The 14149-nt window shown below is 36.8% G+C and overlaps 1 protein-coding gene across 1 annotated transcript in view; it reads left to right on the top strand.

The window, feature by feature from the left end:
- The window catches only part of MPHOSPH8 (M-phase phosphoprotein 8), a 61095-nt gene that overhangs the window by 31381 nt on the left and 15565 nt on the right, over positions 1-14149 (top strand). Inside the window, exons 7-10 of the mRNA XM_043992478.1 lie at positions 38-126; positions 5356-5496; positions 5990-6076; positions 13744-13898. Coding sequence (XP_043848413.1) covers positions 38-126; positions 5356-5496; positions 5990-6076; positions 13744-13898 — 472 coding nt within the window. The remainder of the gene's footprint in view (positions 1-37; positions 127-5355; positions 5497-5989; positions 6077-13743; positions 13899-14149) is intronic.

Here is a 14149-nt window from a genome sequence, read left to right as displayed (position 1 = left end):
CAGAATTGGTATAAAATTGACTTTTTTTCTTCTTTAGACTCACTGAGGGATGCCGTGAAAAATGGAGACTATGTTACAGTGAAAATCGCACTTAATTCAAATGAGGACTATAATTTGGACCAAGAGGTAATAGAGTAATATTCCTAAGGAACTTTTATTGAAATGTAGCTCCTATAAAAAAGTAGGTTAATATGTGAAATCAGAAGCAATTATCAATAGCCTTAAAAATGTTGCTTTTCTTGTGGCCTTTCTAAAAGCTTTCCTTTCTTCCTCATTACAAATACCAATACTTGGGTTGCATTATTTCTACTTAATGCAGCCTTTTCATTGAACTTTCTCCTTCTTGTCAGAACTTTGACCTTCTTTTCTTTGTTTCAAGTTTAGTTAATTTGATTTCCTCTTTTTGTACCTGTCAGAGCATTATACAATTTAGATTTTCTCATTTTTTGACCTGCATATAGATGCCTTAATTAAAATGTTTTTTCCCAAAATTAAGAAATTAGATATATCTAGAATTCAGCAATTACACACATGACAAATAATTCACAAAGTAAAATTTACTAGGGCATACCAAAAAAAATTTAGGATAGCCAGTCAGAAGAAAAGCTCACCCATTTAGTAGTCAGTTATATTTTATATATATATATATATTTTTTTAAGTGAGGCAATTGGGGTTAAGTGACTTGCCCAGGGTCACACAGCTAGTAAGTGTTAATTGTCTTAAGACTGGATTTGAACTCAGGTACTCCTGACTCCAGGGCCAGTGCTCTATCCACTGCGCCACCTAGCTGCCCCTATTTATATTTTCAAAACATACTTCTTTTTATCTAAATTCCCAAGTCAAAGGTAGAGCCAGGGTGGCAGAATAGTAGGAAAGAAATAAAACAAATTTTCCCCAAAACTTCTCTAAACATATCTAAAAAACACACTGGGCCAAATCCTGATAGGAAAATCCAATAAAAAGTCCCAGTGAGTCATTTTTCAACCCCATGTCAGCACAGATAGACTATGGACACAGTAGAAGGGGATCTGGCCAAGGGCAGGTCTGTGGAAAATTCCATTGCAAAGGAGAAACTGTAACAGGATAATAAGTCCCAGATGCACAGTGGGGCATCATGGTAGTAACAGGTTGGCCAACTGGCAACTTTGTTGCCAACTACCTATTTCCAGGTCCCAGATCCTGGGCAGACTGAGCAGGGGACCTGTGTATAAGGGACAATTCAGGGTAGGAGCAGTTGCCCACCATAGGCACTGTACTGAAAGAGCAAGCAGTGGTAATGTGGCTCAAAATTTAGAAGCAGATCAGAGTCTCAGTTCCAGCTTCTGGACTAGTTTAAAGCCTTCAGAAGAATAACTAGGGCAGGAACCCCAGACCAAAGGGAATTCTACCCTGTTACTCTAAACCAGTAAACCTTCCCAGCTGGGTGACAGGGGGAAGATTCCAGTAGTAGTCTTCTTTTATTCAGACCCAAAGTGAGGTCAGCAACTTGCAGAACTCAGACCAGTGTGTGGAGTGTGGGGTGGGGAACCAGCAGTCAGTCTATGCCTTGGATTAGACCATTTTGGGTACTGAAAGCTTGCACATCTATAGGCTGTCCCTAAGATCCTGGAGTTGACACAATACCCAGTACCCTGAAAATGTAGTAATAGCACCAGCCCAGATCCATCCTCCAAAAGTGCCACAGGGCTCAGCCTTAATATCATGTTCAAAGTCAAGCTATTATAGTAGTAGGGGTGCTCAAGGAACAAATACAGAAGAGAATGACTCCAAAACATCTACAAAGCAAGTCCCAAAGAAAAATACAGCTTGGGTACAAATTCAAGAATTTTTGGAAGAGGTAAAACAGGAGTTTAAAATGTTTTAAAATGTTTTTTAAATGTTCAAAATGATAGTTCTAGAGGGAAAAATGGAAAAGAAATGAGAACTTTGGGAGAAAGAATTGGAATTGGAATTAACAACCTGGCACAAGAGGTATAAAACCTGGCCCTAGCAACAAACTTTCTGAAACTTAGAATGGACCAAAGAGAAGCCAGTGAGTCCATGAGGCAACAAGAAATAATAAAATAAAGTAAAAAACTTGAAATAATAGAAGAAAACGGAAAATATCTCACGACAAAAACAACTGACCTGAAAATCATATTAGGGAGGAAAAAATTAAGAATCAGTGCATTACCTGAACACCATGACTAAAAAGAGAGACTAGATATCCTATTTAAAGAAATCTTAAAAGTGGAAATAGAAAGAATCTACTGGTCCTCCTTAAAGCAACTCCAAAATAAAAACTCCCAGTAACATCATAGCCAAAATCTCGCATTTCCAGGTCAAGGAAAAAATATTGCAAATGGCAGCCTGAAAGAATTTAAGTATCAAGAATTCAAGTCAGAATAACACACAGTTTAGCAGCCACCACTGTAAAGGAGCAGAGAACTTGGAATATGGTATTCCAGAAGGCAGAGGATATGGGCTTACAGCCAAGAATAACTTACTCAGCAAAACTGAGTACTTTGCAACTGAGGGGGGGGAATTGAACTTGAATGAAATCAAGGACTTCCCAGCATTCCTGATGAAAAGGCCACAGCTGCAGAGAAACTCTGAAGTTCGAATAGAAGACTGAAGAGAAACATGAAAAGGTAAACATGAATGCACAATGCTGACAAACTGCTTACATTCAAATATATGACATGGGCCCCCTCTGAACCCTGTCATCACCAGGATTCACAGAAGGAAGGAGTCAAATTAGACAAGGCCTCAGAGTGGTTCTTTTACTTCTTGATGATCTTAAGAATGGAAAAAGAAAAGGAATATGCTGGAGGGGAAAGGAAAGGAAGTCTAGGGGAAATCATCTTACATAATCAGGGCATGCAAGCAGATACCTTATGGAATCCAGGAGTAGGGGTCAGGCGGAGCAGCTGACATGTGAACTTCACTCTCATCTGAACTGGTCAAAAGATGGAAAAATACGGACACATACAGAGTTGGGTACAAAAATATGTTTCACTCAGCAGGGAAAGAGGAGGGAAAGGAGAGGAAAAGAAAAGGTCGAATTAGTGGCAGGGTAGGTTATGGGGTGGATTAGTCTTAAGCAAAACAAACTCTAAGGATGTACACAACTGTTTATAGCTTTTTCAGGTGACAAAAAGTGGGAATCTGAGGGGCTGTCCCATGAATTGGGAAATGGCTGAACAGGTTATGGCATATGAATATGATGAAACTGTGATGTAAGAAATAATGAAGGAGGATGGTTTTAGAGAAACCTGGAAAGACATGTAGGAACAGAGTGAAGTGAACAGACCCAGGAGAACAATTTTTACAATGACAATAACATGGTGAAAATAACTTTGAAAGACTGACTGATTAATGTAATGATCTACCGTGCTTCCAGAGGAGTAATGATAATTCATGTTTTTTTCACCCATCTCCAGATACAGTGGAAAATGGCAATATGTTATGCTTTAGGATACTGTTTGTAAAAGAGGTTTTATTTTTTCATTCTTAATTGAGGGGTTGGGGGGGGGGAGAAGGTGTGTATTTGCTGATTGAAATATACATATATGTGCATGTAAAGCATTCATATATACACATATATTTATATAATGTTTATATACAATGTTTATATATTTATATTGTATTTATATAATGTTTATATACAATTTTTTAAAGAAAAAAAATAGGAAAAGGGTACTATTGGAGAATATTAAGGGGTCCCCTGAACTTGTCTTTTTGAGTTGCCATATTTTTCAGAAACACTAGACCCAGAGAATGTGACAAAGATGAAGCCCCTCCCTGAGCTGACATAATGTGTTGTTTGCATCCCAAGGTGGACTCTTTGTGTGTCCTTGGGAATAAAGACAGGTGCCAGTCAGTCTGCCCTAGGCTGAGAAACTACTTGTGCAGCTGGCACCCTTATAGATAAGCAGACCATCCTATCTTCATAGTCTAGCAGTTCCCAAGGGAAAAGAACCCTGCTTTTGCCATCACTTTGCTTCTATCCTTTGGAAGAGGTTTTGTCCTTTTCCCTCCTTTTCCTGCACTTTTCCACCCCTTGTGCCATACCCCTTTGGGTAGATATTTTTGTTTTCTCCTCCTTCCTTAACAGTTCCTATACTTCCAGGGTCAACTGTTTTGTAGCCTTTGTTGCTTCTATAATAGCCTTCTCATATAGGCCCTTTCTCTTCCCATGAAAGCATCACTCAAATTTTCTAAAAGAAAGTATGGTTTCAATATTATAAGAATATAATCTTTTGAGACCCAAACCATGAAAAACAGGTTTCCTATCAGGTTAACAGTTTTAATAAGAATTTAGACTGACCACTATGGTAAACCATAAATCCTGCTCCAAACAATGTCCCATACACACAGGGGCCTGCCATTTGGCATGAAGTACTAAGGGATGTTTTGGAAGAGTTTTTTCTTTTTTTTAAATTTTCAAGCAATTACTGAGCTTACTTTTACTGAAATTACTCTTTATTTTGAAGAGAGCCAAGTGGAGGAGATGAATGGTGCATGCAAACTATCTAGAGGAAAATCAGAACCTTAAAGTAGAACCAACATTTTAGGGTTGGAGGATTTCAAATCATCTGAGCTTTTGTTACCACACACTGGTTCACTGTAATAATCAGATTTACTTTGATTTAGCATCACGTAAGCATTTTTACTGTTTTTGCTGCTCTTCTTGCTCAGTGTCTGCTGTTCATCCTGCTCATTGAGTGCAATACTTTACTTATATCCTGAACTTCACTAATGGCCTCTTTGGGACTTTTTTGAGGGAGTCTGATTTTGGCTTTAAATGCAGATGGAAGGAAATCTGAGCTGGTATTCTGAAAATGACACATGAAATAGACTTTTGAATGTACATTTTTGGCAGTTGAAGTCTCATTCTGTTTATTTTGGGCCTATGCAGTTTTTCATCTTTGTATATCCAGGGCTTTAGGTTGCTTAGTGGATAGTGTGTTGGGTTTGGAATCAGGAAGATTCATCTTCCTGAGTTCAAATCTAGTCTCAGACACTTACTAGCTGTGTGACTCTGAGCAAGTCACTTCACCCTGTTTGCCTCAGTTTCCTCATCTGTAAAATTGAGCTAGAGAAAGAAATGGCAAACCATTCCAGTTATCTTTGCCAAGAAAACTCCAAATGGAGTCATGAAGAGTTGGACATCACTGAAAAATGACTAAACAACAAAATATCCTGGGCTCATCTACTTGACTGCACACAGTAGGTACTTAGTAAATAATCATTTGAGTGTCTTGTGTTAAATTGAATTTAAAACTTATCTCTAAAGGCTTTGTTCTAAAAGAGTTTCTTATTAAAATTTAATTATTAAAAAAATTAATTATTGTTTCCCTTTAAAAATAAAGGACTCTAGTGGAATGACATTGGTGATGCTTGCAGCAGCAGGAGGACAAGATGACCTACTCAGGCTCCTTATCAAGAAAGGTGCAAAAGTTAACGGTAGACAAAAAAATGGAACCACTGCTCTCATTCATGCAGCTGAGAAGGTTAGTTACTTTTTATTGCAATAGATTCAATTTAGTAATCTTTGTAAGGACTGCCATTGGATCCAGGTAGACTTTGCTTTTATAAGACTACCCCCAAAATGTGCAAGAGTCACATAGATCTTTCTACTCTATATTAAATGACAACTGCTTCTACTAATACTGATCTACTTTATATTTAGTTGTAAAACTTTTTATGGACCAAGGACTTTATGTGGAGCAGTTAATGAAATAATTCAAAACAACTCTCAATACAACCCATGATATCAGATAGTATTACTTAAAATAAATTTGTCCATTAGAAGCTAGCATGTTTTATAAATGAAAATAAAACCATAAATGAAGCTGTTATGAGTAATAGACAATTGGTTGGTACTGATTTTGGTTTCTATTCCTTATTGCCAAATCACTAACAAAATTATAAATTTCTTGACTATTAATTAGAAAAATAATGTATTTGGGATTTTGGTTTGACTGTTTATTTTTTTTTTCAAAGAACTTTCTAACTACAGTGGCTATTCTTTTGGAAGCTGGAGCTTTTGTGAATGTTCAGCAGAGTAATGGAGAAACTGCTTTAATGAAGGTAAAACTTTTTTCATGTAGTCAGCAGAATATATAATACTTATAAATTAGATATGGTATGGAAAGAGAACAAATAAAAAGACAAAAGCCTACCCTTTTAGAGAGAAAGAACAGATGTATAAGCAGTATAAAAAATAACATTCACAATACTTAAAATACCAACATTGAAGAGGTTGTTGAAGTATTTAGAATTTTTGGAAGCAAATAGCATTGATCTAGGAAGATATCATTGAGAAAATTTTATTAATGACTGTTTTTGTATCATTTCTTTCCCCTTTACCTATCCCTTAATGACAAAGAATAAAAAATTGAGATTGAGAAGCAAATCAGTTCAACAATATATCATTGTATCTGCCAGGTCTGACAGTATATTTAGTATTCCATTACCATAGTCCCTCACATCTGGAAAGAAGGAAAAACTTGGTCATTGTAATTTAAATGGCCCTTGTCTTGAGAGTGTTTTTTTTTCCCTTTCCTTACTGTGGCAGTTATTTTGTATGTTATTTTTCTGGTTCTGCTGATTTTCCTCTGCATCAGTTCATAAGTCTTCTCAGGCTTCTCTGAATTATGCAGATTCATTGTTTTTTAAAACACAGTAATTAATATTTCATTGCATCCATAATGCCATAGTTTGCTTAGCAGATCCCCAATTGTTCCACATCTTCTTTGATATCCAGTTCTTATCACCAGAAGGCCTGATAAGAGTGGTTTTTGTTTTGTTTTTTCATTCTTAAGAAACCAGATCAGACAGACATTTCCATATGTAGAGTAGAACCCAGCATGTGAATGCTTCCACATCTGTCCTCCTTTCCTGTGTTTCCTCCTTTGTGCATGTGAATAAAAAGCTTCAGTGATGCTTTTTGGCAACTCCTTTGCTATGCAGCTCTCTTCCCTACTTTCTCCTAGTTTGTGAAAAGAAAAAGAAAAAAACAATAAAAATGAAGTTTCTTTTTGTCTTCACATACCCTGAGTATAGGCCTTGTGGTGGGATCTTTTTAGAGATGATTATTAAGCAGTGTTTAATTTTTTTGATGGTAATATTCATTTTATTTTTATTTTTAAAAGTAAATTTGTTTTTTGAATTCATTTAAAAAAATTTTTAGTTCCAAATTCTTTTTTTCCCTTCTTTTCCTCCTCCTTCCAAGAAATGTGATATTAATTATACATATGAAATTATGTAAAACATTTTTCCATATTAGTATATTATCTTTTAGTCCGTTCTTATGTTTATTGAGAATCGCCTGTCTTAAGCACTGGTATTATGCAGTGGGGTAGCCTGAAAGTGGTGCTGGAGTTGAAGTCATACTCCATAAAGTGTTTCCTGATCCCCGAGTTGCCAGGGTACTTTCAGAAAGCTACCTTCTAATTCTTCTATCATTTATTCATACTGCATATCCATACATTCACATTGTTCCCCCATTAGACTATAAATTCCTTGCAGGCATGGACTTTTTTTTTTTAATATCCCTAGAGTTTAGCAAAGTGTTTGTTATACAGTTGGAGCTTAATAGAACCTTGATGACTGATTGTAATCTTGTCTCTGCAACTTACTGCCTATTGTAACCTTGGGCAAGTCACTTAGCCTTTCTAGGCCCTATTAATTCATCTGTAAAATGAAGCAGTTGTACCAAGGTTTCTAAGGTTCTTTCCAGCTCAAAATCTGTGGTGCTATAATTCTATCCCTTGTGTTCTCAGAAACCAGCAGTGGTTCCCAACAGCTATTCAAATCAAATTTGTAATTGAAGTTGCATGTCTCTCCATCTTTTAGTACTCATTGCCAAAATTTAACTTCCCTTATTTCATCATTTCAGCTAAACAAATTTAAAGCTCAGGCATAAGATGGTATATCATCAGCTTGTAATTTTCCTTTATGTTATTTCTCTTACTTACACAGCCCTCCCACAGTATCTCCAACTATGTGAATATATTATCAACTTTTATAGTGGCTAGGTGGCCCAATGGATAGAGTGAAGGCCTGAAGTTAGGAAGATCTGAATCTCATACTCACTAGCTGTGTGACCCCTGGTCAAGTCATTTAATCTCTGTTTGCCTGAGGTTTCTCAAGTATAAAATAGAGATGATGAACATCACTTGCCTCACAGGGTTGTTGGAGGATCAAATGAGATGATATTTGTAAAGTGCTTAGACAGTACATGGCAAATAGTAGCCATATAAATGCTAGCTATTACTATTGTTATTGGTATTGTAAAATTTCTTCCCAGTTTTTTGTTTGAGTATAACCAAAGAAAGTGACCTAATAAAAAGTTGCTGGGTTTTGCAAGCACTCTCCTGAGTCCTGGCAGATCTAGGGGCTGTAGGCTCATAAAATAGAGAAAAGTTTTATTACTCCCTAAGCCCTAGAAGTTGAAGTTATGTTTACCTATATCTTAAGATATTACTATAGAACCTTTTTCAGTCTGATTACCTGGGAAGAAATTGGAAGCTCAGACTATCCACTATTTCTGTTTTATTTTCTATTACTTTTGGTAAACTACTCTAACCTCACTTTTAGAAGCAAAATTTTATTTCTATATTGAAATCTTTTGATTTAGTTCATATTCCTCATTTGTATCTTCAGACTGTTGTCTTTCTAATTTCTCCTCCTATCTCAGTATAGATTTTCATTAGAAAACACAGAAACACACACAGGTCTTTCCTAAGCTTTTTGTCTTGTAGTTTTTATCTCAGCACAGTGTTAATGCTGTGTGAGAAAAACAAAACAAACATTTCCTGTTCATAGTGTGGTTAAATGAAGCTTTCACATCCAAGACGGGATATATTATGTAAGGCCAGAACCTTTAATTTACATGATAAATGCTAAATATCCATAAGGGAAAAGATAAGTATACTTAAAAGATTCAAAAAGTGGGTGGGACTTGAGATAAGCCCTGAAGTTAATGAAGAATTAAGGGAAAGGTGGATTCTAGGTTGGGGGAACAACAAAGTTCTCAACACATAGTATTAAATACTTCTCCTAAGTTAAGTAGGCTGGTTCTCAGACAACAGACATATATTTCATCAGCAGACTCTATACCTGAAGCTTTTCCAGCTTGGCAAAACCTACCAGAGCTTATATTCTGATAGATTGTTTTTGTGAACTCAAAATTACCAACATGCTATGATGAAGCATCTGAGGAGCTTCAATGAAAGCCCTATATACTACGCATATGATAAATACTTGTAGAATGAATTAACATTATGAATAGGGATTTAGTGGCAAGAATAAGCATAGGGGGTAAAAAGACTTATGTGTCTGGAGCTGAAGGAATGTCATAGAATACTGATGTGTAAGATTGAAAGGGCCAGACATGGCCTTGTGCCAGAATGAAATGTATGGACAGTAATATTAAAAAATTTGGTTTGGGAACATGACAACAGTATTGATTTGGGAAGAATCTCTTGAAGTTCCAAGTCTCTGACTTTAGGGGTTTTTTTTCTTTGTTAGTAATATCTACTACTATAATAAGTTAAGACTTATTATTATTAATAGTAGTAATATCTTTCTACTAGGTGTCATGTGCTGTAAGTGTGAGGTGAGAGGGCTGGGAGGGAGAAGCACTGGACCAGCAAACAGAAGACCTGGGTTCTAGTTCTTGTCTCTAATTAGTATCAATGCTTTGCATGAGAAAACAGAAAGTAGGCATGCTAATTTTTAGATAGCATCAATCTTGGATCAAATCAGAACTCAGTGACTGAGTAATTGAGAGATTTGATTAAAAAGAGGAAAAAAATATTTCTGGACAAGCGACATTAGTACACATGAAAAGGAAAGACAATGTGCACAAATAGAAGGTTGGAGGAGCAGAGGCAGAAATATTGTAGCGCAGTGATATGGGTAAGAAGGCCTGAGGTCTACCCTCAGCATTGCTGCTTACATGCTCTGACCTTGAGCTAACAATGTGTGGAAATTTATTTTGATTTGGGGGCCCTACCTTTGGGCTGGGCCCTCAGGTTTTTCTTCTCTGTGTGGGAGGGGCTGGTGCCCATCCCCCTTTCTTCAGCTGAGCCAAAAAGCCCCATGGGCTATATGAGAGGCCAGGTCAGACAGCGGGGAGAAAAAGCCCCAGCTCCCTCTACCCTGAGAGGATCTATCCTAGAGATCCCGGGCTCATCCAGGTGGGCCTCTGGCATAGCCCGTGCAGAGGTCCCTGGGTGCACAGCAGGGGGCATGGGCCCCTGGAGCCCTGAGTGTGGTATGCAGGGGATGCTTGAGCATCCCCCCCAGCTACAGCCCTAGTGTGGCTGGCAGATTAACTTGGTGTGTGTGGGGGCACAGGGAACCCAAGATTTGAAGGGTTAGAAGGAAGATATAAAAGGAGGAATGGACAGAAAGGCCTAGGAGACAGGGACGCTAGAGACGCCAGGGGGTTGGCAACAGAGGTGAGGACACTAAGGGGCTATTCAGTGAGGGGCGGACTGACGGCACAGACAGAACAGGAGACGGTACAGGAGGTTGGAGAAAGCTAGGCAGGTAGCAGAGAGCCCAGAAGTGGTCAGCACAGGGTACAGGTTGGAGAAAGCGGGGAGGCCGGGGGGACGCTAGGGCACTAGGAGAACGCTAGAAGAAGGTCCATTGGTACGCAGGAGGAGGCTAAGAAAGTTCCAGGCGCAGCAGGTGGAAAGAGACATTCTGGAACACAGTCAGGTTGTACATGTTATTTCCCTGTGTTTTTAGTTTTAAATTGTATCATAAATAAACTCTGCTTTGATTATTTAATTAAGAGTCTTCTTAATCTTTTGCTTATCAATTTTGGGAGTGGAGCAGTGTAGTGGAACTTTATAAATGGCCCATAGTAAAGTAATAGCAGTCAGATAACCAGTCAACAGTCCCAGATTAAGTACCCCAGCCATATTAGGCCCCCCAAATTAGGCCAGCAAGTTAATAAAATATTTTTACAAATGAGAAAACGTCTCTAGCAGTTAAGTGGAGATAAAGATACCCATCCTGTGTATCTCACAAGGTCATTGTGAAGATCAAATGAAATGACAGCTGGGAAAGCATGTCACATTTATATTTGTTCAACAAATGTAAATTGTTAAATTGTGGGATCGTTGTGAAGGACTAGAAAAAGAGGAGACATAGTACTCTTGAAATATATGAAGGGCTCTTTGTAATAGAAGGATTAGGTTTTTTCTGTTTGATGAGAACAGGTGGATGGAAGTTTCAAAGAGGCAAATTTAGGATTACAGGATTACCAACAATTAGAATCATTCAAAGGTGGGATGTGTTGCCTGTTGTAGCAGTGGACTCCCTTTTACTGAAGAGTTAGCTTCAAGCTAACAGATGTATAGAACCATCAGTCAGGTATGTTGTCTTGTTCAAGTACTGGTTAGACTCAGACTTTGGGGTTTCTTCAAACTGAGATTCTGTGAATCAGTGTTGAGTTTTATATTTTTCAAATGATTATTATACTTCTAAAGTAGATGACATTCAAAAATATTCAGGATCTATAAACCTGAAGATTATAACAAACTTAGCAAGAGCAAAAACTGTGAATGAAAAATACCTGCATTAAGTCTCTAAATACTTCTTAAAAACAATTCCATGTCAGTCTTGACACTTACGATGCATCTCTTCCTAATTTATTTCATTATAAGATCATAGGTTTTAGAGCCCATGTAACAGACCTGCAAAAGTCCTCTGGTCCAGTCCCTTCAGTTTATAGTTGAATAAACTGAGACTTGTGTGATTTATTAATGATTTGCCCCAAATCACTGAAAGAATATGTAGTAGAGCTGAAATTCAAACAATTGTCTTTTGACCTCGAATCCAAGGTTCTTTTGATTATACTATACTATGTTTCAAATGTTATTAAGTAACCATTATAAGTTAAGTAAAATGTGTGTGTGTGTGTAGATATAGATATAGGTAGATATACGTATATCACTGTGGGCAAGTGTATACAAGGTCATCAAAATACAAACTGTATCTAATATACGTACATTACAAGATATTTTATCCAAATAGATTTTCTTTTGAAAATTGCTTTGTATACTGTTCATTGTGTGGTACTACAAAAATACTATAATTTGTTTCTAGATAGTAAAAAAGCAACATACTAGCTGTAGGTCTGAACATCATAAAAGTCATGACCATGTGCCTACTTAGGGAAAGGATAACCTAGAAATAGTGTTTTTAGTAAGCAGGTAGACTTTTTTGTATTTTGTCATCTTCAAGGGTGCTTTATTATCAACTTTTAATTTCACACAATTCTTTCACCTCTTGTTGTATTTTTCCCCCCAATTGCTTTTTTATGCTTTATAAATAGGAGGTCCATATGGTGGGTAAATATAGGTTAACTTTACTTTAGTACAGAAAGGGTTTTAATAAAATTAGAAAAACTTTTATTTTCATCTTAAACAAATTGGTTTTTCTCGATTAGGTGTTTAATTCAGTGAAGATTGATATTTAATTTACTTCCAGTGTTTGATTAGGCTATTCATATGATTTTTTAAAAAATTAATAAAGTATTTTATTTTTTTCCTGTTACATGTAAAGATAGTTCTCAACTTTTGTTTATACAAACTTTCCAATTTCAGATTTTTCTCCCTCCCCCCTCCCCTAGATAGCAGGTAATCTGATATAGGTTTTATATATATATATACACACACACACATACATAATAACATTAATCCTATTTCTGCATTAGTCGTATTCATATGATTTTTGAACTAGAAATATACTAGAAAGTAGATGATGTGAAGTCCACTGTCTTATTTTCCAAATGAGGAAGCCAAGGACTGGAGAAGTTTTTGATTTACATACAGCTTCTTAGGTGCAAAGTCAGGATTAGAACCCAGGTCTTCTCTAATATTTTATTCAGTCGTGCAGATATTCTGATAGGAAAAAACTTTTCCTCAAAAAAGTAAACTGGAACCAAATTCCTTTTATGAGACATATATGGTGTTGATACCAGAAAGAAAATTATAGACCAATTTCCCTAATGAATACATGGCAGAGTTTCCTTTGAAACCACTGCTGGGGGATGAATATGAAATTATTTCCTGATCCCACAAAGAATCAAGTGAAAACTGGTCTAGCAAGAATGCTTTTGTCAAAAATTGGCTCTTTTTGCAGCAATGAGGGTGGTATCAAAATCAGTGGAATGTAGTAGAATGAAAGTCCTTTGAGTACTTTCCAAGAAGACCTAGAATTTTGTAGCTTTGTAGCACAGTGGAGTGCTAGAAGGCTGGACCTTGAGTCAGAAAAACTTCAAATTCAGCCTTGGATGTTTAGTGGCTTTGTGATGCTGGCCAGATCAACTTAACCTCTGTCTGCCTTAGTTTCCTTATCTGTAAAATGGAGATAATAATAGCACCTACTTCAAATGCTGTTAAGCAACAACAAAATGAGATAATATTTGTAAAGCATTACAAACCTTAAAGTGGTTTTATATAGCTTTATATGCTAGCTGTTATCATTGGCAAAAATAGCTTTTGAAGTCCTCATGTTTTGAAGAGTCAGGTATCAAAACTGAGTAATGCAAACAGCCTTATATTTGACTTGTATCCTAATCCAGAATACTCTGTCCTTGCCCTGAAGAAATTTCTTTTATGTTTAGTCTTTAGAAAGACTCTCTCAAGGAAAAAAATTATAGTTTATACATATACACACTCCTTAGACTTTACTTTTATATAATTACTTGTCTTAATGTTTTGCTCTTACAGGCTTGTAAAAGAGGAAACTCGGATATTGTAAGGCTTGTGATTGAATGTGGAGCAGATTGTAATATTTTGTCAAAACATCAGAATAGTGCTTTGCATTTTGCTAAGCAGTGTAATAATGTATTGGTATATGACCTGCTGAAGAGTCACTTAGAAACGTAAGTATTAAATTAACATGTCGGGGCACCTAGGTGGCGCAGTGGATAGAGCACCAGCCCTGGAGTCAGGAGGACCTGAGTTCAAATCTGGCCTCAGACACTTAACACTTACTAGCTGTGTGACCCTGGGCAAGTCATTTAACCCCAATTGCCTCACCCCCCCCCCCAAAAAAAATTAACATGTCTAAAGCTATGCTTACTTAGGGACTTTAGGGTAGTTATTTTAGTTGCAAAATACTTTTGAGAAATAT

This window comes from Dromiciops gliroides, chromosome 3 (genome assembly GCF_019393635.1).
Source record: "Dromiciops gliroides isolate mDroGli1 chromosome 3, mDroGli1.pri, whole genome shotgun sequence".
Classification (NCBI taxonomy): domain Eukaryota; kingdom Metazoa; phylum Chordata; class Mammalia; order Microbiotheria; family Microbiotheriidae; genus Dromiciops; species Dromiciops gliroides.
The sequence above is the reverse complement of the archived record's forward strand: the minus strand, read 5'-3'. Positions and strand labels throughout refer to the sequence as shown.